We start from the raw sequence: 19,765 nt of genomic DNA on the forward strand, positions 1-19,765 counted from the left end.
TAACATTTTCGACTGACCATTGAGTCTGTTGCAAAAGGGAGGACTACTAACCTTCTCTTTGCTGTCAAAACATTTTCCAAGATTCAATCCTAATACGAATAAACGCACTGACTGGCTTTTCACTGTGTTAGATTTGAATAAGTATGTATGTCTGAAACACAATACAGGCAAAACAAGTTTTAAATTATATATATTATCTATCAGTCAACAGGTCAGACAAATTCATCCACCCTGCAGCTGAATGAGTAAGAAAACTAAGTATAATATTTTACGCTTCAATCCTGTTCTCCCATGACCTTAAATTCAGTGGATTCTGTGATGTTCACTCCTTATCCACCCATTCGTTATTTCTTCCTTATTCTCCTTCTTGAAGCTTGGGAGACAAGCAGTTGTGTGAAATGTTTAAACCTAAGTGTGTGATGGATGAAAACACACAAAGTGGTCAAACACTGTTTATCAATCTTTTTTCGCTGCCTTTAGCCTTCCTGTCACTTTTTCTAGCTGTGTGTGTGTTAGCAAAAACATCGTAGTTCAGCATCATAAGCAGATTATGCGTCATTGTAGAGGTGCATGTTTTTGAAAGAGGAAGTGGTAGGAAGGTGAACGGAGTAACCCTGCCCCCTTCCAGTGGCTTTGCCTTGCCCCCCCCCCCCCCCCCCGGGTGCTGTGGTTTGGTTCCGGTCGTTTCAGCTATGTCAGATATCAAAATGGGTTCTCCCCCTATTTCATTGTATAGTTTTCAGGAGTAACAATGTAGGTAAGTTGACAGGTCCTGTGCTTTCACACTTGTTGGTAATTGTAAGCAGACATGCATAAAACACACGGCATTACCATCCACTGTGGTATCAAGCAGAATGCAATAGGCACTGTAGAACTCAATATGGCCAGCAGAAGTGTTGCAGCTTGCTTATTTATTATTCGTAAACATGATTTTATAGCGCAAATATTTTGTATTCAAAGTTAGGTGTTAAGCCAGCCAGTTTCATGTTCCTCCTCATCCCTCTCCTTCTGTTTTTCCATCCACCAATTCCTACCCCACACCTGAGAGAGTTGAGGGTCTGCCGTGCCCAACTTAACCACATGTTTGCAGGGTAAGCCAGAGTATCTGGGTGAGAGCCAGCCCGCTGAGAGCCAGGGCAGGCCAGGGTTTGGTTTGACCAGCAGTGTGGGCAGACTGACATGGAGGTGGGGGCGGAGCGCTTGTATCCTGCAGATAAGTGTGATACACCATCTATACACACAGGATGGGCTTTTCATCATACTCCACTACACTGGCCATGACTGCCTGACCAGGGGAAGTGTGTGATAGAATTGTGTGTGTGTGGGGGGGGGGGGAGAGGGCAACGTCAAAAAGAGTCATGCACACATTTTTTCTGATATGTAATGGCAGCGTAAACCTTTCACCCCACTTTCTCATGTGATCTGACAAAAACAGCATTCCACTGAAACGTATGCGCCTTGCACCTGTGTGAATGTGTGTACATGTTTGTATGAAGCTTATGTTTGTTTCTGAGCTAATTGCAATAAGACAATTCAGACAATTATATTCCCACCAGTTAATTCAAGGTTAGTTTTGTGAACCCATTGTTATGCTTCACTCAGGCATTGTTCAAACGTCTCTATATAGGACGTATTGTTTTCCACAGTATTTAATGATATGCTTTAAAAAATGTAATGGCTCATATCATGTATACATTTCTATAGAAGAGTAGTAGGTTGCCTCTCAGTTTTTATGTCAGACACAGCAGTCACTCTACATATGTGTGTGTCGTCTTTGAGTTTGTTGCTCTGCCTAATAGCTCTGGCAAGTGAATGAGGCCTGATGTTTGGAGCTTATTTAATAGGCTGTGCGCGTGCATGTGTGTGCGCTTGTGTGTGCGCTTGTGTGTGCTCAGTCTTTAGCAGTGTGCCACGTCTCAAGCCCCTTATTCTTGGATAATTGTGCTGCAAGTCCTCAGCCTCCCCTTTAGCCTGAAAACCAAGCTCATTGCGGCCCCCAAAGAGCCCCCCGACAAGGTAGAGAAAAAAAATCCCAAGTTGTCCTTGCGCATAAAAGTAGATTCTACTCTCCAACACCTTTTCAAATTAATATTTGTGATGGGCGCCATTCTGCCAGCCCCTGTTTCTGTTCGCCGCCTTTGTTCCTCCGTTTGATGTAATGGAGGCAAGGACAAAGAGGAGAGCAGGCAGAGTGTGTGAAAATGGTAGTTAAGTGGGCTTAAGGGCTCCTTCAGTACCTTCTGAAAGGCCTGGACCCTGAATAGGACCCTCGCACTGCTAAGCTGTAGTGCAGTAAACAAGACAGGTTCAGCACAAAGGTGCGTCTCAAATGAGCACAGACACCCTCCTCCTCTTTTGCCTCACCCCGTCTCACCCCGACCTCCCACCCGACTCTGACATCTGGCCAATCCCAAGATCTGTCTTGAGTCCTCTCTTATTCCCTCCCCTTTTATTCTCCCTTCATTTTTTTTGCTCTGCTTCATATCTTTTCTCTTGTTCCTTAGTGTTTCTCTGCACTCTCCTCTGGTGTGTGTGTTTGTGTTTTGTTGTGCTGGTCCCGGCTGGACGGCTTGCTCCCCCTAGCCAGCCTCGTCCCCAGCGTTGGGGCGGTTCGGCTCTTTTGTTTGGTTAATTGCAATAAGTATAATGTACTAGTCTCTCGGAGGTCCACGAAAGACAATTAGACAATCCCAAGAATTTAATGAGACACCACCAGCCCCAATCCCCCATACTCTCCTTTGTGAAACACCCTGCTCTACGCTGGCACCGACTGATGTAGTGAGGAGGGGGTTGCCATGCAGGTCGCCCGTCTGTGTCTGCTTGTGTGTTTACCAGATTGTTGGTCTGCCCATCAGAGAAATACGCCAGAGAGAAAAGACCTAGAGAGATGAAATAGAAAGAAAAAAAAAACCTACCACCAAATAAAGTATTCCATCTACATTTGAATTCTTCATTTATATGGCACATTTCCAGGCCTGTTGCACCATGGGACTCTGATCTAAAGAATTGCTCTTCCTGGACAGGACAGACTTCCAGGGAATGTCCGTGTAATTATTAAGAACGATTATCCTTTTCACCCAGTGAAGGGACGGAACACTTGACAGTGTCATCCCCGAAAGGAAGAGGGATTGCTGGGGGTCCTGGGTGATAGACGAAACCCTGGGTGGCCTTTTAAGGACTTCTCTAACTCTCTGTCTCTTTCTGTCTTTTTTCTCTTTCCATTATTTCACCTAATGTATTCCCTTTCTCTGTCTCCTTTTCTCTGTTTTACATTCCATCGTTGACTCTTTCTTAGACCTCTCTCTGGATCATTCCAAGATAAAGCTGGCCTAAAACAGGAAATATTCATACATGATTCATTATATCTTGCTTCACCTCATATGGAGATTAATTAATAATTTCATTCTGCCATTGTCAAGTGCCTGTAATTCACAACCTTAAAACCTACACATGTACCACCTCATGAAGAAAGGATTATTTCTTATATTCCTTTGTTTTGCCATTCTCTTTTCAATTTTTTCTCTCATTCTGTCATTCCTGTGCTTTTTTCTCTCTCTGGCTAATCATGGTGTTACCACAAAAGACGGGGCTCCATTATTGCATGTGTGCGTCCCAGAAGAAAGGAAATGAGAACGGGACAGAGGGTGGCCGTGGCATGACACCGCACTATTAATCTTCCAGTAAAGCCTTGTCAGGCAGAAACGGACACAAATGGATCACTCCCATTAACTGGGGGAGTGTAGGTAAGGGCTTTAACAAGCGTTTACCAGAGTCCATTTTCTCACTAATGAAGAGGGGAAATATGCGACCTCCCGGCCAAACCTGCCAGACCGCACTTAAAGGTCTGGATGGAGGAGAAAAGGAGGGAGGAAAAAGAGCCGGAGGAGGACAGAAGAAGAGAATATCTGCGCATTGATAAAATATGTCGTATCGTGTACTGTATGGTTAATCCTTGGCCACCCTACTGTTTACCCCCAATACACATGGAGGAGAAACGCCGCAGCCATGGGACAACCGTGTTCTCTTAGACCTGTGAACTTTTGTCAGGACCATTATTCCTGCTGTCCGAGCTGTCGACATGATGTGGGAAAAATCAGCAAAATGTCATACCTATTGCCTATCTGAAAATCCTGCATTTAACTATTTTCCAACCACATGCAAACTAAGATGTAAACACCCATATGTGTGAGTGGATTCACAGACGCACATTTTGTCTTGTGGTCTTTTCCCCCAATTTCTACATTAGATATTCACACATAAGGGTGCACTGTTGTCACATTCGTTGACACCCCAATCTTTAGGGAGAAAGACAGAGGGCCACTATGGTAGGTGTCATCTCATAAGGGGTTTGCATTTATGCGCTATGTTTTAAACATGTGTCTGTCATCCTCCTGAGCCTTGTCCTGAGCTGTCATGTCTGTGGCCAGAGTTCTGTCCGCAGAGCCTTGAAACCTGCTGGTACCATGGCACAGACCTCCGAGATGTCTCTGCATCACAACCGCACTCCCAGAGGGGGGTGTGTGTGGTTTTGTATAAATGCCTATATGTGTGCCAGGTCTGTGTTTATCATCTGTGAGTAACCGAGGAGACTTGGATGCTGAATGTCTAATGCATCACTAGCTTGTCCCTTGATGCGAGCTGGATGGATTTTTAAAGCCACATGATAATAAGAGATGTGCTGGAAACATTTTAAGGATCAAGCTGTGGTGGCATAGTGTAATTCATCACCGCCCTTCCAGATGTCAAAGTGTTTTTGTTTAAGTCAGTGAACACGCAAACGGATTCTTAAAGAATCACAGAATTCCAGTTGCACTAAATATGTTGTTAATGGATCTTTGGCTTTTTTGTTTGCTCACAGTGGCTCTATCATGTCCATGCATGTCATATACTGAATGATTGACTTTCTGCTTGTACTTCCTCCCAGCCATGAAACCCCTGTCTGAACGCCTCTTGATTGGTTAGTTTTGCATCACAATGTTGATAAGGCAGTTACATCACTAGATGGATGCATTTGGCTGTTGTTTTCCTCTGTGTCAAGTGGCTGTTAACAATGAAACCAGTTTCCCGACCACAGCCAGATCAATGGAGCTAGCGTCATTAAAGAGATAGCAGCCCACGCTGACCCGAGTGATACCGGAAAGTGAGCATGCAGAGGAAGAGAGGCGCGGCCCAGCCCGTTTGTCTGTTATCACTGGCTCTGTGTTCCACAGGCTCCCAGGGGAAACTACGAGATGAGAGGAAGACTTCACCTTCCTCCTCCCAGACACCCCCCCACCCCGTCTTTCCTAACACTCCCGCTCCTTCAGCAGCCCTCCCCTCCCGCCCCCCACGCCCCAAACATTTTTAATTATATCTTCTCCCAAGTAGTGCGGCTCAGTAACCAAGGAGCTGACATTGATGCATGTGCTGATAAATCCGCAAACACTGGAAACAAGATTAACAAAGATTTTGAGGAAAGGGTGACAGCTAATTTTGCGCAATGGTCGGCGCCTCATTCAAGAGTGATGTTTTTGATAGAGCGAGCCACGCCTGAGAATTCATGCTCCACACAGGGGAGGGGGGACGCGAACACAACGCGAGGAGTTCCGCGGCATTTGCACTTTTTTAAATTGTTCTTTTTTTTTAAACCTTTTCCTCTCTCCGTTACTCCGGAGACTATCCCGGCCTTTCTTCCCCCTACCGAGCATTTAGCTGCTTTGTGTGTTTATTTTTTCATCTTGTTTGATTGTGCACTCATAACTTCACATAATATATTCACACTCAAAAAGACAAGATAATTCACTTAACTTCATTGTCATCACATTTTGCCACACATGCCATCATTTATATTACAAAGTGAGCCACATTTACACAGACTTGATAAAGCATTAACCTATTGTTAACCTAATATGATAATGTTCATTTCTGTTTTTCATTGTCTGTAATTTAACAAACAAGACAACTTGCCAAATATTTAATGGACAAATAAATAACTTGAGAATAGACTTTGCATTCGCTTAGCTTCTCTGTCTGTCTGCGGGCATGTTTTCGTGTGTGTGTGGTTATGTGTGTGTGCCAGTCTAATCAGTGTGATCTAATCAGCAGTGTGTATTGTGGAGTCGGTGACATGCCACTCCAGGCCCGTGGTCCTGTCTCTGAACTGGCTCTTAACCCACTGAGACACAGATACACACTCATCTGAGAAAGATATCAGTCTGCCTCATCACACACACACACACGCACACACATACACAAACACGGGGAGAGAGAACAAGATAACAATCATACTTCCACAGCTGATTCCCTATTTTCCCATCGAAAAGCAACACCCTACCTCTTTCTCTTCTCTTTCTCCTCTGCAGCCAATTCCAAGTCTATACAGTAGAAACATTTTGTAGTTTCTTTTGTTTTTCTCATGCCTCTCTCTTTTTCCACCTCTTTATGTGATGTCTCCCTTCTCAGAATGGCCTCCCCTGTCTTCATCTGAAGGCAGCTGACAGCTTCTTTTACTTTTCTTTGTCAATTTCTCCTTCTCCCTCTCTCTGTCTCTGTAGCTCTCTTTTTCATCTGTGCCTACCCCCCCTCCTCCATCTGCTTTCGCTTTTGTTTGCCCGGCCCCTCTCCCATCCCAACTTGATAATGAGGAATGCGGTGTGACCCTGACCTCCATCGGCCCTGCATCCACCTCCGACCCCTCCAGGTGACCTCCGGTCCCTGTTTTGACAGCTTGATTAATTACAGAGTGTTATGATTTATGAGAAAAGCAGTATGTAAAAATAATAGACAACAGGTGGTCTTAAAAAAAGTTGTGGATTTGAAAGAGCTTCTAGTGAGGATTGTGGTGGCAGTCGGGATGGGGGAGTTAGTCTGTGTGTGTGACCGAGAGAGGATGTGTTTTACAGCCGCTTTCCATGGTAAATTGCTTTTCAACCGTTTTTGAAGGCTACATCGGGTTAATAGGAAAATGTCTATTGCTCCATGCATGGTTTCCTTCGTTGCCACAGCATGGATTTTTGCACGTGTATTTGGCCGTATGGTGAGAGGATGAAGGGGATTCCAACATACATGCGTAGCTCCATGTGTGTGCTGTGAAGCATAAACCCAGCCATGTGGTAATGACACTATGGAAAATGTGCAGGAACACACAGACATACATGCATACACACACTGATACACTATATTCTCTGCCACCTCTTTTCTAGGTTACATCCTGTGAAAATAAGCAGAGTAAATGTCAGGACAGAGCAGCCATAGTGTTTACCCTTCACACGTCAAACGCAGCTTGTGATTGGCTGTGGCGACCTCACCTGACTCATGGACCTGTGGTGCAGCGCCACTTAGAGAGGTCAGACTCTTGGACTGTTGGAGTGTCTGTGTCATTGCGGTTGTGTGTCCGTGTGCTAATAATGTTGCCTTCTGATTTATTGCCTGTTGCATGATTGCAGCATGTTACACTTTTCCAGTGTGGGAGGAGAAATTTATATTTTACACATATAGGATAGCAAATTTCATTGCATGAAAGGTCACACTTAACATGAAATATCGCTCACATACATACACGCGCACACTTCACATAGCAACAGTCAGCGACATCAGCAGGACCACCAGTTATCTCTGTGGCGCTCCCTCCTAGGTCACAATAACAGGGCAGGGGTGAAGGGATTTCTCTTTGACCCTTGACCCATGGAGGTCATACGGGTCCTGTGATGTTCAGTAAGATTAATACCCTGGACAAAACAGCATGGTCTCATTATTCACCAACACAGTGCCGTTTACTGGTAAATTACACCCAGCGCAGCACACCTGCACATTTGTCAACTGAGCAGTCAAAATCTCCATTTGGAGCTAAAAAATACCTTGCTCTCTTAATGTTCTATTAGGTCACACATTACATGAATTGGCATTAGCTATATAATGCCAAAAATAGACTGTAATTTTCCATGGCATACCCTTGTGTATTACTTGCCATGGTGATGGGTATATGCCTTTATCTCTGAAAATGCATGCATACATGTATTCCTGTGTCTACAATGTTGAGTTGTGTCTTGCCATTTAGAGATGTCCCGATCCCCGCCGATCAGGTGATTTTTAAAAGATCGGAATCGGGAGAAAAAGATCGGGGATCGGGAATCTCTCTTTTTTTTAGAAATAATTGTATTTAATGTTACAAAACAAAAATGACCATGTTCACGTCTTAAAGTCATCATGAGGCCTTAGTTTTGGTTTAAAAGTACACAACATCATGTATGTGTTCTTTTGGGCTTGTTTTCAGACCTGGTTGCTTATTTCTCTCAAATCTGGCAACAGAGTGGCCAGGGCGCAGTGTCTAATAGTAGCAGTAAGCTAACGAGAGGCTACGTTCAGCTGGTGAGTCGGGACAGAGAAAATGTCAGCAGTTTGGAAGTATTATAAAATTGAAAGCGAAGGCAGTGTAACATCTAGATGTAATGTTTGCAAGAACAGAGCTACGTTCAACACGACCAATCTAATACGCCACTTGAGAAACAAACACCAACAACAACACGACGAGGACTAGGGCTGTACCCGAATATCCGAATATTCGTTCGTTGGAGTACTATTCGGGAATTCGTTTTTTATTTCTTCATTTTCCCCCCCGTTTTTTTTTCGAATTGATTGAAATCTCTAATATCAACGTAAGAGCTTGTGCCTCTTCGGGGGATGCTAACACTTGACCATAAACGTTATCGTTTACTTTCTCCGTCTTTATATGTAGATATTACTTTTCTCCGTTAGTCTCCGTCACGTTGTTTCCAAAGCAACAACAACTTCCTGTCAACAGCGCTACCTCCTTCAAAATAAAAGCATGTCCACAAATAGGAAGCCAAGCCAAATTACACTTAAGACATATACAACTGCAACGAAAGTAACAAACACAATGCGATATCCTTTTCAATTTCAAAGAACACAAATTGGGTTACATTAACAAATAACTATAAAACAACAGAATAACAAAATGAATGCCGTGAATACACCGAAACACACGTGTTGAAGTGGTTCGCTGCTGATTACTATTGAATTGTGTTACTCCAGTAAGATGGAAATAAATACTTTGTTTATTCATGTTATGTTAAGCTGCTGTTGTTCATTGCATTATTACTAGACTAATTAGTCTTCAGGCTAGAATTCTGCACTAAGCCACATTTTTATTTAATTTTATTATTTGTGACTGAATGTGAAGCTAGTCAAGCTACCTCTTTCCAGTAGTTATTTTTGTTTTGTTACTGCACTATCTGCACTCAATTTTGTTTACATGGTTATTTTGTGGTGGACCACTGATAAGCTTTATTTTGTTTTTGATCCAATGCTGCACAACTGAACTGATCCAATGCTGCTGTGAAAAAAAGAAGCTATATCCATGTTGGATAGAATGGATAGTTGGGTCCTGTCATTTAAATAAAAAAATAACCTTAAGGGACAACTTGAATGCTTTTCCCCTTTTTTTTCTCTTAATGCATTGCATAAAGATCGGATCGGGAAAAATCGGTATCGGCAGATTGTCAAAATCAAATGATCGGAATCGTATCGGGAGCAAAAAAAGGTGATCGGGACATCCCATTGACCCCGACCGGCTCAGTCTGTACATATGGCCATGCGTCTCACACCCACCACGTGTGTTCATGTATGTTAACGCACTGACTACCTGTCCAGATGGTAAAGTTGAAACATTCGTCAGTGGTTTAATGTTTGCTCCAGCTGAACTGAAAGGCACACTCACATTTTGGTTTCATCGTTATCACTATCATCAACAGAGATGGATATTTCATTCAGGTCAGATACTTAGTTTTGTGTTATCTTGTTGAAGAATTAGATTTTAAATAGCTGCCAAAGGCTTCCTTCTCCCATCTTTTTCATAATCATTATCTTAATTTTGCATTGTATTCCTTCCTTCCTAAGCCTATTGAACTCAGACTTTGCCTTTTCTCCTTCCTTCCGTGCACACTTATTAGTGGCCTTCAGGACAGGTTTGCTCCTGGGATGCATCCACACCTCCCTCCTTTCCTCTTTTTGTAGCTTCTCTGCCTCCCCCTCTCAGCTCACCTCTCTCCCTGATTTATACATTAAATAGTTAGGCAGGAGGGTAGGGAGGCACCTATCATTCCATGATCTATATCTCTCTGTGCCCTCATTAAAAATACATGTGTATGCTTAGGGGAGACAATATAGAATATATAAATCAAAATGCTAACGGCATCAGAATAAGCCTCCTGTATTTATTTCCCCATAGCTTTCCCTCTGTGGGCTCAGGACTCTTCCTGTGTACTGTATTTCCTTTGCTCTTTTGCATTTGTTTGATACTCTAATATTAAAGTATATTGGAAATGTTGTTAATTTATTATGCTAGCGATTTGATAATCTGCTCAGGCAACACTGCTAGCTGGAACATGGCTTATTATAATATCCCAGTTGTTTTACCTGATTTTTAAAATAGAAAGATATAATCAATGTTTGATAATTTAAGTATGTCTGTCTGCTTACTGTCTATGAGGCTGATTTGAGCACTGGTGAGACGGCTCTAAAATATCAGTGATGCTGAGTTTACATTCACAGTCTCATCTTTGCGAAAGACATGTTGGTCTTCTGTAAAAAATGTTTGACAAATGACTTGTGTAACATTTACTTGCACAATCGATATCTCTGGCAATTTCCACCTGGACGGTGATTAATGCTACATCCACCCCCAATCTAACAACCCCCAGCCCCAACCCTGCACCTCCCTCTGTGGGTGCCGTGCTGAGAGCAGATGAAGCAGGCCTTCAAACTTTGTGTGTGTCAGTATGTGTGTGTTTGTGTTTATGTGACGATGTCAGTCCAGACACTCGAACGCTTGATCAACCGTTAAGCATGGATAGTGGCTAAACAAAATCACAGATTCACAGACGTCGAGTATAGTAAATCATTGAGGCATAAACTGGCTTTTGCATTGCACTGAGTGAGTTACTCAACAGTGTCTTTCCGTCTATCCTTTCAATAAGGTTCTGAAAATAGACGGGTCGGGAGGAGGGAGACAGGAAGAGAGAGAAATAGAAAGTGAAACAGAGAGAAAGAAATGTAAATGCGAGCATGAAAAGAAGCTGAGGCATCAGGGATCTGAAGCTGTGTTATTCTCTTCACTTCCTCCACCCCACCGCTCCACTTTGAACTCATTTATAAATATTCAGCTCCACATATAAACAATATCCAAATGAGCCCAGACTTCCATGCCAAGGTTAAAAACTCTGCTGCGTATTACAGACACAACTACTTGACTAGCTCAAAAGGTTAGCCTCTTATTCTGACCTAAACTATTTGTGCTCATTAAGATCAAGAAAAGGATAATCATTTCCACAGAGTCTTATTTACTTTGACCAAATTAGTGTGTGACTATTAGTGGAAGCGAACACCGTATGAAGTCTTTGAACTTGAAGTGAAAGTTGAATTTAGAGCAACTTAATTAAATGTGTGCTCTTTGTTAGAGGAGAAACTCATGCAGTGGCCGATTTGTTTAAAATTAACTCGGAGGGCAAATGGGAAGATGAAGCTCCGGTTTGTCTTACTTTTCCTCTGTAAACATTTGTGTTAGCTGCTCAATTGATTGCTTGAACATACATGCATGTGGGGTTAAGCAGAGAAAAACAAAAACAAGTGTAGCTCTCCTACCTTATGTATGCATTGCGAATTACACCACCTAATGTACTGTACATTATCTTATTTTCTATATAAACTGTTTAACAATACTGGAAGATTGTATTTAGTAACATTCAGGTCTTCTTTGCAAATACTTGCCTGGCCCCCTGGGTATTGCTAGTTATCAAGAGGATGATTGATTTGGTGGTGACAGGCTGATGACAACCCTGTCTCATCCTTCCTCACATCACCTACGATCCACACATGTCTTTTCATAGCCCCAGTGGTACAGTAAGTACTCTACTCTTCTGTTCTCAGAGAAACATAGCTGTGTGTTTGGTTGGGTATGGGGGGTCGCAGACTGGTGCTGTGTTGAAATGAGAAAGGGGGTACCGTGACTTAATCTGACATTACTGTGCGATCTGTGTGGTATCTCGGTTTCAGGGAGAGTGGGAAAGAAAGAGAGAAAGAAAAGAGGGGGATCGGATGGATAAAGAGGCCCTGCATGCAAAAAAATCTCACATAGAGACGTCGACAGAAAAGGGCAGGGTGGCCCCGACAGTGAGGGAGATTGAGAGTACACTTGTTATAACAGTATTTACCTATCCACTCAGATCCTTCATACTTTTTTATTGAGGAGCATATTGTTTTGTATATGTTCTTCCTCCCTGTAAAGAGTTGTGTATTTGTATTTCATATTGCTTCATCCACAAGTAACTGAAATTGTGACGCCAGTTCTTTGCTCTCGCTTATTTTCTATAACTTGTTTTTTTCATCTCCGTCGGCCATTGTGCCTCGTACAGATCTCAAACCAGACTGTAGCCTCCAGACACCCCTCCCCTCCTCCTCATCTTATTGGGTATGCCAGGCAGGGTGATCCTTTCCCCCTTGTCAGTCAAGCATGAGCAGCGAATCCGGAGCTGCGTATTGCTGAATCAAGGAAGTGGAGCGAAGGCTATTGAGAAAAGGGAGCGCCGTTTGCCTCGATCTTAACAGCAGCCCGACAATAAACCAATAAAGTAAGATGCTCGTGATCCAATTTAAAAAGAAACCTATTGCACTTTGAATCTCAACATGTAGGATACAAGCGCGTGGATACATACATTCACCAGAGCATTTATTTGCTCCTATTCACATACAACCCTAAATTCACACAACCATACCATCCACTTTCCTCACTGCATGCACCCGTGACCGCTATCAGCCATGCTTTGTACCTGTCAAGTGCTGTCCTTTTCCCTGTGCCCAAAGCCCTGCTCACTACATGAGAGCTCTCACATCAAAGCTTCGCTGAGCTCCACACGCACAGATGAAACACCCTCTCACTCCGGCCGCCTCTCTCCCCGCTCCCGCACATTAGACACATTTCATTTCATTACAACGCCACTAGAGAAATAGAGGTGCTGCTGTCTTAAAGGGACATCTTATTTACTCTCTCTTGCTCGTGTGCACTCGCTAGCATGCGGACACACGCACAGACACACGGTATCTGCTTTCTTTTCAAATAATGCGACTGGAAGGGAAAATAATGGTCTGTTACCATCAAAGTACTAGTGGACAAGTGGCATCTAATTTGACCATGAAGGGAGTGCATCATTGTCATCAAAGAGTATTGACAATATTGTTAAGATGGCACGGTATGGCTCAGACACCGTTATCATAAATCACAAGCGTCATGATATTCACAGTATATTGCAGCTTCATATTTTATGTTTTTTAATATATTTTGTCTCAATACCTTGCAGATAGTGAGGATAATTTATGTTTTAAAGAGCTTCATAATGCTGCGTGTGGGGAGACGGAGGAAGGGTTTCATCACGATGATGAGACAAGCCCTGGTTTCCTTAGCAGCCGCAGCCTTTGTTGTGCTATCTGGTGTGGGACAGGCCCACAAAGGAGTGCTAAGGATCGTCCAGATCGGGGTGATGGGGGTCGAGGTGCCCCCCCTTAGAGGGGTCGGGGCGACCCTCTTGACCGCTGGCCCCAGGGCAGGGGCTCAGTGTGATGGTGGCACAGGGGCACACACAGGGCATGGGAAGAGACTTTAGCCTGCATACTGCTGCAGAAAGACTGATCCAACGCTAGAGAACTGTGTGTGTGTATTTAATTTGAGACGGTGTGTGTGTGTGTGTGTATAGGACAAAGGCAACGTGACCCAATGTGAGCAATGTGTGAGAGAGAGATTTAGTTGTATAAAAAGCTGGGTGACCCGAGGTTTGCAGTGTGCATTTGTGTTAGATTCACACTTTGACAGCACATCACAACACAAAGATCAGATTTAGCAGGTGTATCCCGTGTGTGTGTGTGTGTGTGTGTGTGTGTGTGTGTGTGTGTGTGTGTGTGTGTGTGTGTGTGTGTGTGTGTGTGTGTGTGTGTGTGTGTGTGTGTGTGTGTGTGTGTGTGTGTGTGTGTGTGTGTGTGTGTGTGTGTGTGTGTGTGTGTGTGTGTGTGTGTGTGTGTGTGTGTGTGTGTGTGTGTGTGTGTGTGTGTGTGTATTTATGTGGGAGCGACTTGACAGATAGCAAGAAACACAAAGGCCATATGACCTAACTCTACAAGGGTGTATTGCAAGATGTATGGAGAGATTTGGCTGTCAAAAAACAACGTAAAGACTAGAATGATGATGATAAGCTCTGTGGGAGAAACTAGTTCTGTGGGGATCGGGATAAACATTCACAAAGTGCTGTTTAATTTGAAAGTAATATATATTTTTCTTCGAAATATAATAGGTATAGGTTTCTAATATACAAATAGACAATGACAGTATACATTTATATTAATTTGTATTTATTGGAATCACATTTTAAAAAGACAATTATATAAAAATAAGGTGAAATTGTGGGAAAAAAATGTCAAAGCAAATTTCATTTTTTGTTGCTTTGCTTAGTTCATCGACTCTTTGTTGTAAATAGAGTTGATGGAGAGAATAATAAGAGCAGGAAGTGTCTGGACAGGGAACACAGTGTTATGCTGACACCAACACAGACCTCTCAATGTTCAAATAAATGATGGTTTCCGACGTAGGCCCTGCTCCTCCAGACTAAGTACGCCGACAACACTGGTTGCCTTCACAGCAATGTCCTTCTGGGTGACTGGACAGCTGAAAGGGTTAGCACTGTTAGCTCGGTTAGGTGTGTTAGCCTCTCCAAAGGAAAGGCTATAGGCCACTCAGGGTTAGCATAAGGACGCTAAAGGCTACGAACCGGGCCACTTGAGGTTACCAAAAGTATGCTTAGGGCCACGAAGGGTTATTGACCAGTTAGGATAAGAGCCCTGAAGACTAAACATGGTTGTAGGCCACTCAGGGTTAGCATCAGAACACGTGGGCCAGTGTTGCTAAACGGTTAACTTTTGGCCTTCTGAACCAGGATTAGGGGAAAGGCGAAATGCACACAGTGATGTGATGGTGGTGAAATGCAAGGCTTTGATTTGTTTATGTCATTATTTCCTCCTTTGTTTGGAAAATGTGTTGGCAATGGAGAGTGGTTTTCAATGTGTCATTACTTAGTTTTTTTATAAATACATTTTACTCGTCAGTATTAAATGTAATCATTCATTGATTTTAAAATATATGTGGTTCTTATAATGCTGCTGCCGTAAGCGGAACTGGTCTTGTCAGTTATTTTATCAGGCTGCCACCAGTGGGCAGTGGCACAAAGCTGGTGTGGATCTGGTGAGACTCCATCTCTCGGCCTCTCCTTCCTTCTCTATCTATCTTAGTCTTATCATTTTATCTATCTATCTATAACTCCCTTCTCTGCTTTCACTTTTTGTTCTTTCTCTGTCTCCTCTGCTCTCTCCTCTGCTAACCCACTCCTATTTCTTTTTCATCCAGCGATCCATCTGTCTGGGTTTCTATATTTGTGTGCAAATGTCTATGTGATATCTGCAGGCAATATTAAGTCTCCCTAATAGTTTCTCATCCATACCTCTCCAAGTTTCACTTTTTCTTCTGAACATACATAGGCACACAGACTGATACAAATCCAAGTTAGAAGAAACATCATCTACCTAGAATGTGCATACAAACTATAATGTGGGACATGTCGTTTTTTAAGTCATACATCACTTGCCAAATTACCATTTTGACTTGCTGTGCCTTGAAGTAAAATTCAAACTTTACTCCATCATCATGCAGATGCCATTATGCAGCAGGACATGTTTTCAAATTAGAATTTCAAAATACATGTTTTGCATAAAGTAAAAGCTGATGTAATAGCAAAACAATTTCTTTTAAACATGTACTTAAAATAAAAGTAATTAGCAATTTGATCACGTCCAATATTCCTCACACTTAAAATGTTTTCTTAAGTCAACACCTTTTACATTACAAATATGTCTATCGAGAGCCTTGTCTCAATTTGAAAGGGAGTGAGAATCAAACTAATTTTATAATCTGAATAAGTGAGAAAGTGTCATTTTGCCGTTGTCAACACACGGCAGGTGCTAAGGGAAGGGGTGTGTGGCAGGTTTGATGTCGATGGGCACAGGAGGGACACACACTCAAGCTGCGTCAACGGAAGACAAGCACAATGTGTTAACACTTATCAAGGAAGAGGAGACGTGCCGTGTGTGTGTGTGTGTGTGTGTGTGTGTGTGTGTGTGTGTGTGTGTGTGTGTGTGTGTGTGTGTGTGTGTGTGTGTGTGTGTGTGTGTGTGTGTGTGTGTGTGTGTGTGTGTGTGTGTGGGGGTATGTGTGTGTGTGATGAAGATTTGCAGAGGAAGCTGAACGAACTCCCTCTCGCAACTCCTAAAGGTCTTTTTGTCAGCACTGCTGTCTTTCATACTCGTGTGTGTGTGTGTGTGTGTGTGTGTGTGTGTGTGTGTGTGTGTGTGTGTGTGTGTGTGTGTGTGTGTGTGGTGTGTGTGTGTGTGTGTGTGTGTGGTGTGTGTGTGTGTGTGTGTGTGTGTGTGTGTGTGTGTGTGTGTGTGTGTGTGTGTGTGTGTGTGTGTGTGTGTGTGTGTGTGTGTGTGTGTGTGTGTGTTTGCACAGTCGTTTACCAATACATTTGAGTCTTGGGGTGTGTGTATGTGTGTCACAATGGGGGTTGTGTGTGTTAAGCACAACCAAAGTGAAACAGGAATCCATCCATTTCCTGCTTTAGTTTCAGAGTGCTTGGGATAATAAACAGTTAATTAAAATTGCTTCAAAGTTGAAGAAGTCACCAAACTTCCTTTTCTTCACAATACATTTACCCTCTGTATTTTGTTCTTATTATAACCACTTGGGTTCCTTTTCTTTTACATTTCCCTCTGATTCTTAATTTTTTTGTTGCCATTTTGAAGTATAGTAAAACAAATATTTGTAATATTAATTCAAATGTTTTTTGGCTTTTGTAAATATTTCTACACCTTTTATCTGCAGTGCTGTCTGACGTCCTCTACACACAATAACATGCTCATACACAGATACTTATTCCATTGCAGCTAACTCTTTGAGTGATGGTGGGATCGATTGTGTTTGATATTAAGTGACACATGGCCTTTGGAGTCACTAAATGCTACTCACCGACTGAAACCACCGGCGCTGCATTTCAATACCCCGGTTACTTCTCAGGCTTGTGCCTGCAGTGACACTCTCCTCTGTCTCTTTCACTGCCATTTCTTTCCATCTGGATTATCATCATTTCCCTAGTCCTCTCACGGTTACGGTATTATTTGCTCATAGATACCCACTACCAAGATTTTCTTAAACAATTTAAGACCAATCAGATTTAGCCTGAGTAGAAAAGTTTCTGAGCTTCATCGTAAGAGAGATTTTCTTACGGTGCTACACCAGCTTTCCTCAGTAGGTTGGACAGATACAATATCTCTATGGGTGCTTGTTTGTCCAGACTCTCTCACCGCACAAACACAAACACACACACTCCCATCTGCCATGCTCTTTACCTGAAGATATGTTGTAGATATGTTCTTCTTCCCCGTAGACACTTTGCAGCTATTCTTTTAATGCATTTTGTCTTATCAACCTGTTTAGTTAATATTTGTTTTAATGTTAAGCACCTATATAAATGAGGTTTGTTATATTATTCTCTATCAATAGATATATCTTGTATTAAATTGTAAAGCTAGTATTATGAACAATTATGTGGATGATCCTGTTGCCATGGTTCTTATACACATACTTGTGTGTTTCTTATCTGTTAGGAGGGCTACGGTGTGATGGTGCTCAATCCCAACGAGAACTACCTGGAGGTGGAGAAGTCAGCCATGTCCTCTCCCCTGTCCTCTCCTACCGAGCCCTCTGACGAACCTGCAGAAAAACGGGATCGCAAAGATGATAAAGAGGGCAAAAAGAAGAGAGAATTTTATGAGAAGTATCGTAACCCACAAAAGGAGACAGAAACTGAGCGGATCCCTATACGGGTAAGTTGTAGAGAAATGGAGAGACTGAAAGAGGGGAGAAAGAAAAGAGAAAGGCAGGAGGGGAGTGTTGTGAGAGCCGCTTGGAAGGACAGAAGAATAGATGTTCGTCAAAAGCAGACATGATTTGGACAGAGTGACAGTTAGGGTCGTGGGAGGAGGTAGGAATAGAGGCATAGGTGAGAAAATGGGAGGGAGGAATTTGGAAAAGTTAGCTGGAGACAAAAGTGGCAAGAAAGAAGCAAGAAGGTGCAGGGAGGAAGAGGAGGGTGGGAGGTGGCTCGCTGAGGAAACCAGGGAAGGAAATGTTAAGTAACAAGAGATGATGGGAGGATGGAAGGGAGGATGGGAGGCAGAGGGAGAAAGAGAGGCTCTTGTGTGGTCAGCCTGTGTGTGAAGAGGTTGGCTGTGCTCCAGTCGCCTCTCAGTCAGCAAGTGTTAACCACATGGCTACCTCGCTCTCTCTCTCGCTCTCTTTTTCTCTCTCAGATGGCGGGCTGGTCAGTGCAGCTCTGGCCCTTCACTCCTGTTAACCGCTGGGATTATTATCTCCCTAACACACACTCTGCAAACACACTGCAACATTCTTATCATGCTACACTGCCCGTACACCACCTAATCACACACACACACACACACACACACACACACACACACACACACACACACACACACACACACACACACACACACACACACACACACACACACACACACACACACACACACACACACACACTTAGCTTGGCCAGTTTACCTTGTGGTCAAACAAAGGAAGCAACCCTTCGAATAAATCATAAATAAATATGGGCAAGGTGATGAGAAATTAAAACAGCGTTCTCCTCTTCGTACATTTCTTTTTGTTTTACCCAATAGCCAATAACAATTCATAATTAGCCTCCTAAATGGGGTCCAGAGAATTTCAGTTTTATTAAAAGCTCTCATTCAGTATGCTTTTTGAATAGTGTGTGCACAAATGGTTAGCCTTCCTCCTTCACAGAAAAATGGTCCTGATGGATTTCTGTGTCTTGCTTTAGTGTGTGTGTGTGTGTGTGTGTGTGTGTGTGTGTGTGTGTGTGTGTGTGTGTGTGTGTGTGTGTGTGTGTGTGTGTGTGTGTGTGTGTGTGTGTGTGTGTGTGTGTGTGTGTGTGTGTGTGTGTGTGTGTGTGTGTGTGTGTGTGTGTGTGTGTGTGTGTGTGTGTGTGTGTTCTTCTGCGTGTTTGTGTGAGAGAGTGTGAGTGAGTAATACGTCAGTCTCTGGTGTCTGAAAAGACTTAGGTCTGCTGTGGGACTTGCGGGCGGTGTGTGAGCTGTCAACTCAGCCCCTTTTTTTTCTCCCCCCCTGGCAGTACCTTTACACACACTCTAATAAGGGTTAATTAGCATCAATTCTATCTTACTCTATCACACCTTTATACATCTACGCTGGTCTCCCCTGTCATGGCCATGGGACTTGTGATTTTTCTTTACACTCGCTGAAATGACACGTGTGGTAAACAATCTGCCATTTATTTCACATTAATTCAGTCAAAATAACTTGCATCAACTGTCACTTATTTATATATATTTTAATTTTAGGCTATACATTAATATACAAAACCCAATAGTTATAATCATCCATCCAGGTTGTGTGTGTGTGTGTGTGTGTGTGTGTGTGTGTGTGTGTGTGTGTGTGTGTGTGTGTGTGTGTGTGTGTGTGTGTGTGTGTGGTGTGTGTGTGTGTGTGTGTGTGTGTGTGTGCGCGTGTGCGTGTGTGTGTGTGTGTGTGTGTGTGTGTGTGTGTGTGTGTGTGTGTGTG

General features: G+C 43.0%; 1 protein-coding gene across 2 annotated transcripts in view; it reads left to right on the forward strand.

Annotated features, from left to right (window-relative positions):
- arb2a (ARB2 cotranscriptional regulator A) overlaps positions 1 to 19,765 on the forward strand; it is a 156,054-nt gene that overhangs the window by 48,026 nt on the left and 88,263 nt on the right. For both annotated transcript variants that reach the window (XM_034091155.1, XM_034091156.2), the window contains exon 7: positions 17,752 to 17,970. In XM_034091155.1, coding sequence (XP_033947046.1) covers positions 17,752 to 17,970 — 219 coding nt within the window. The remainder of the gene's footprint in view (positions 1 to 17,751; positions 17,971 to 19,765) is intronic.

Source organism: Pseudochaenichthys georgianus, chromosome 9, assembly GCF_902827115.2.
Source record: "Pseudochaenichthys georgianus chromosome 9, fPseGeo1.2, whole genome shotgun sequence".
NCBI lineage: Eukaryota > Metazoa > Chordata > Actinopteri > Perciformes > Channichthyidae > Pseudochaenichthys > Pseudochaenichthys georgianus.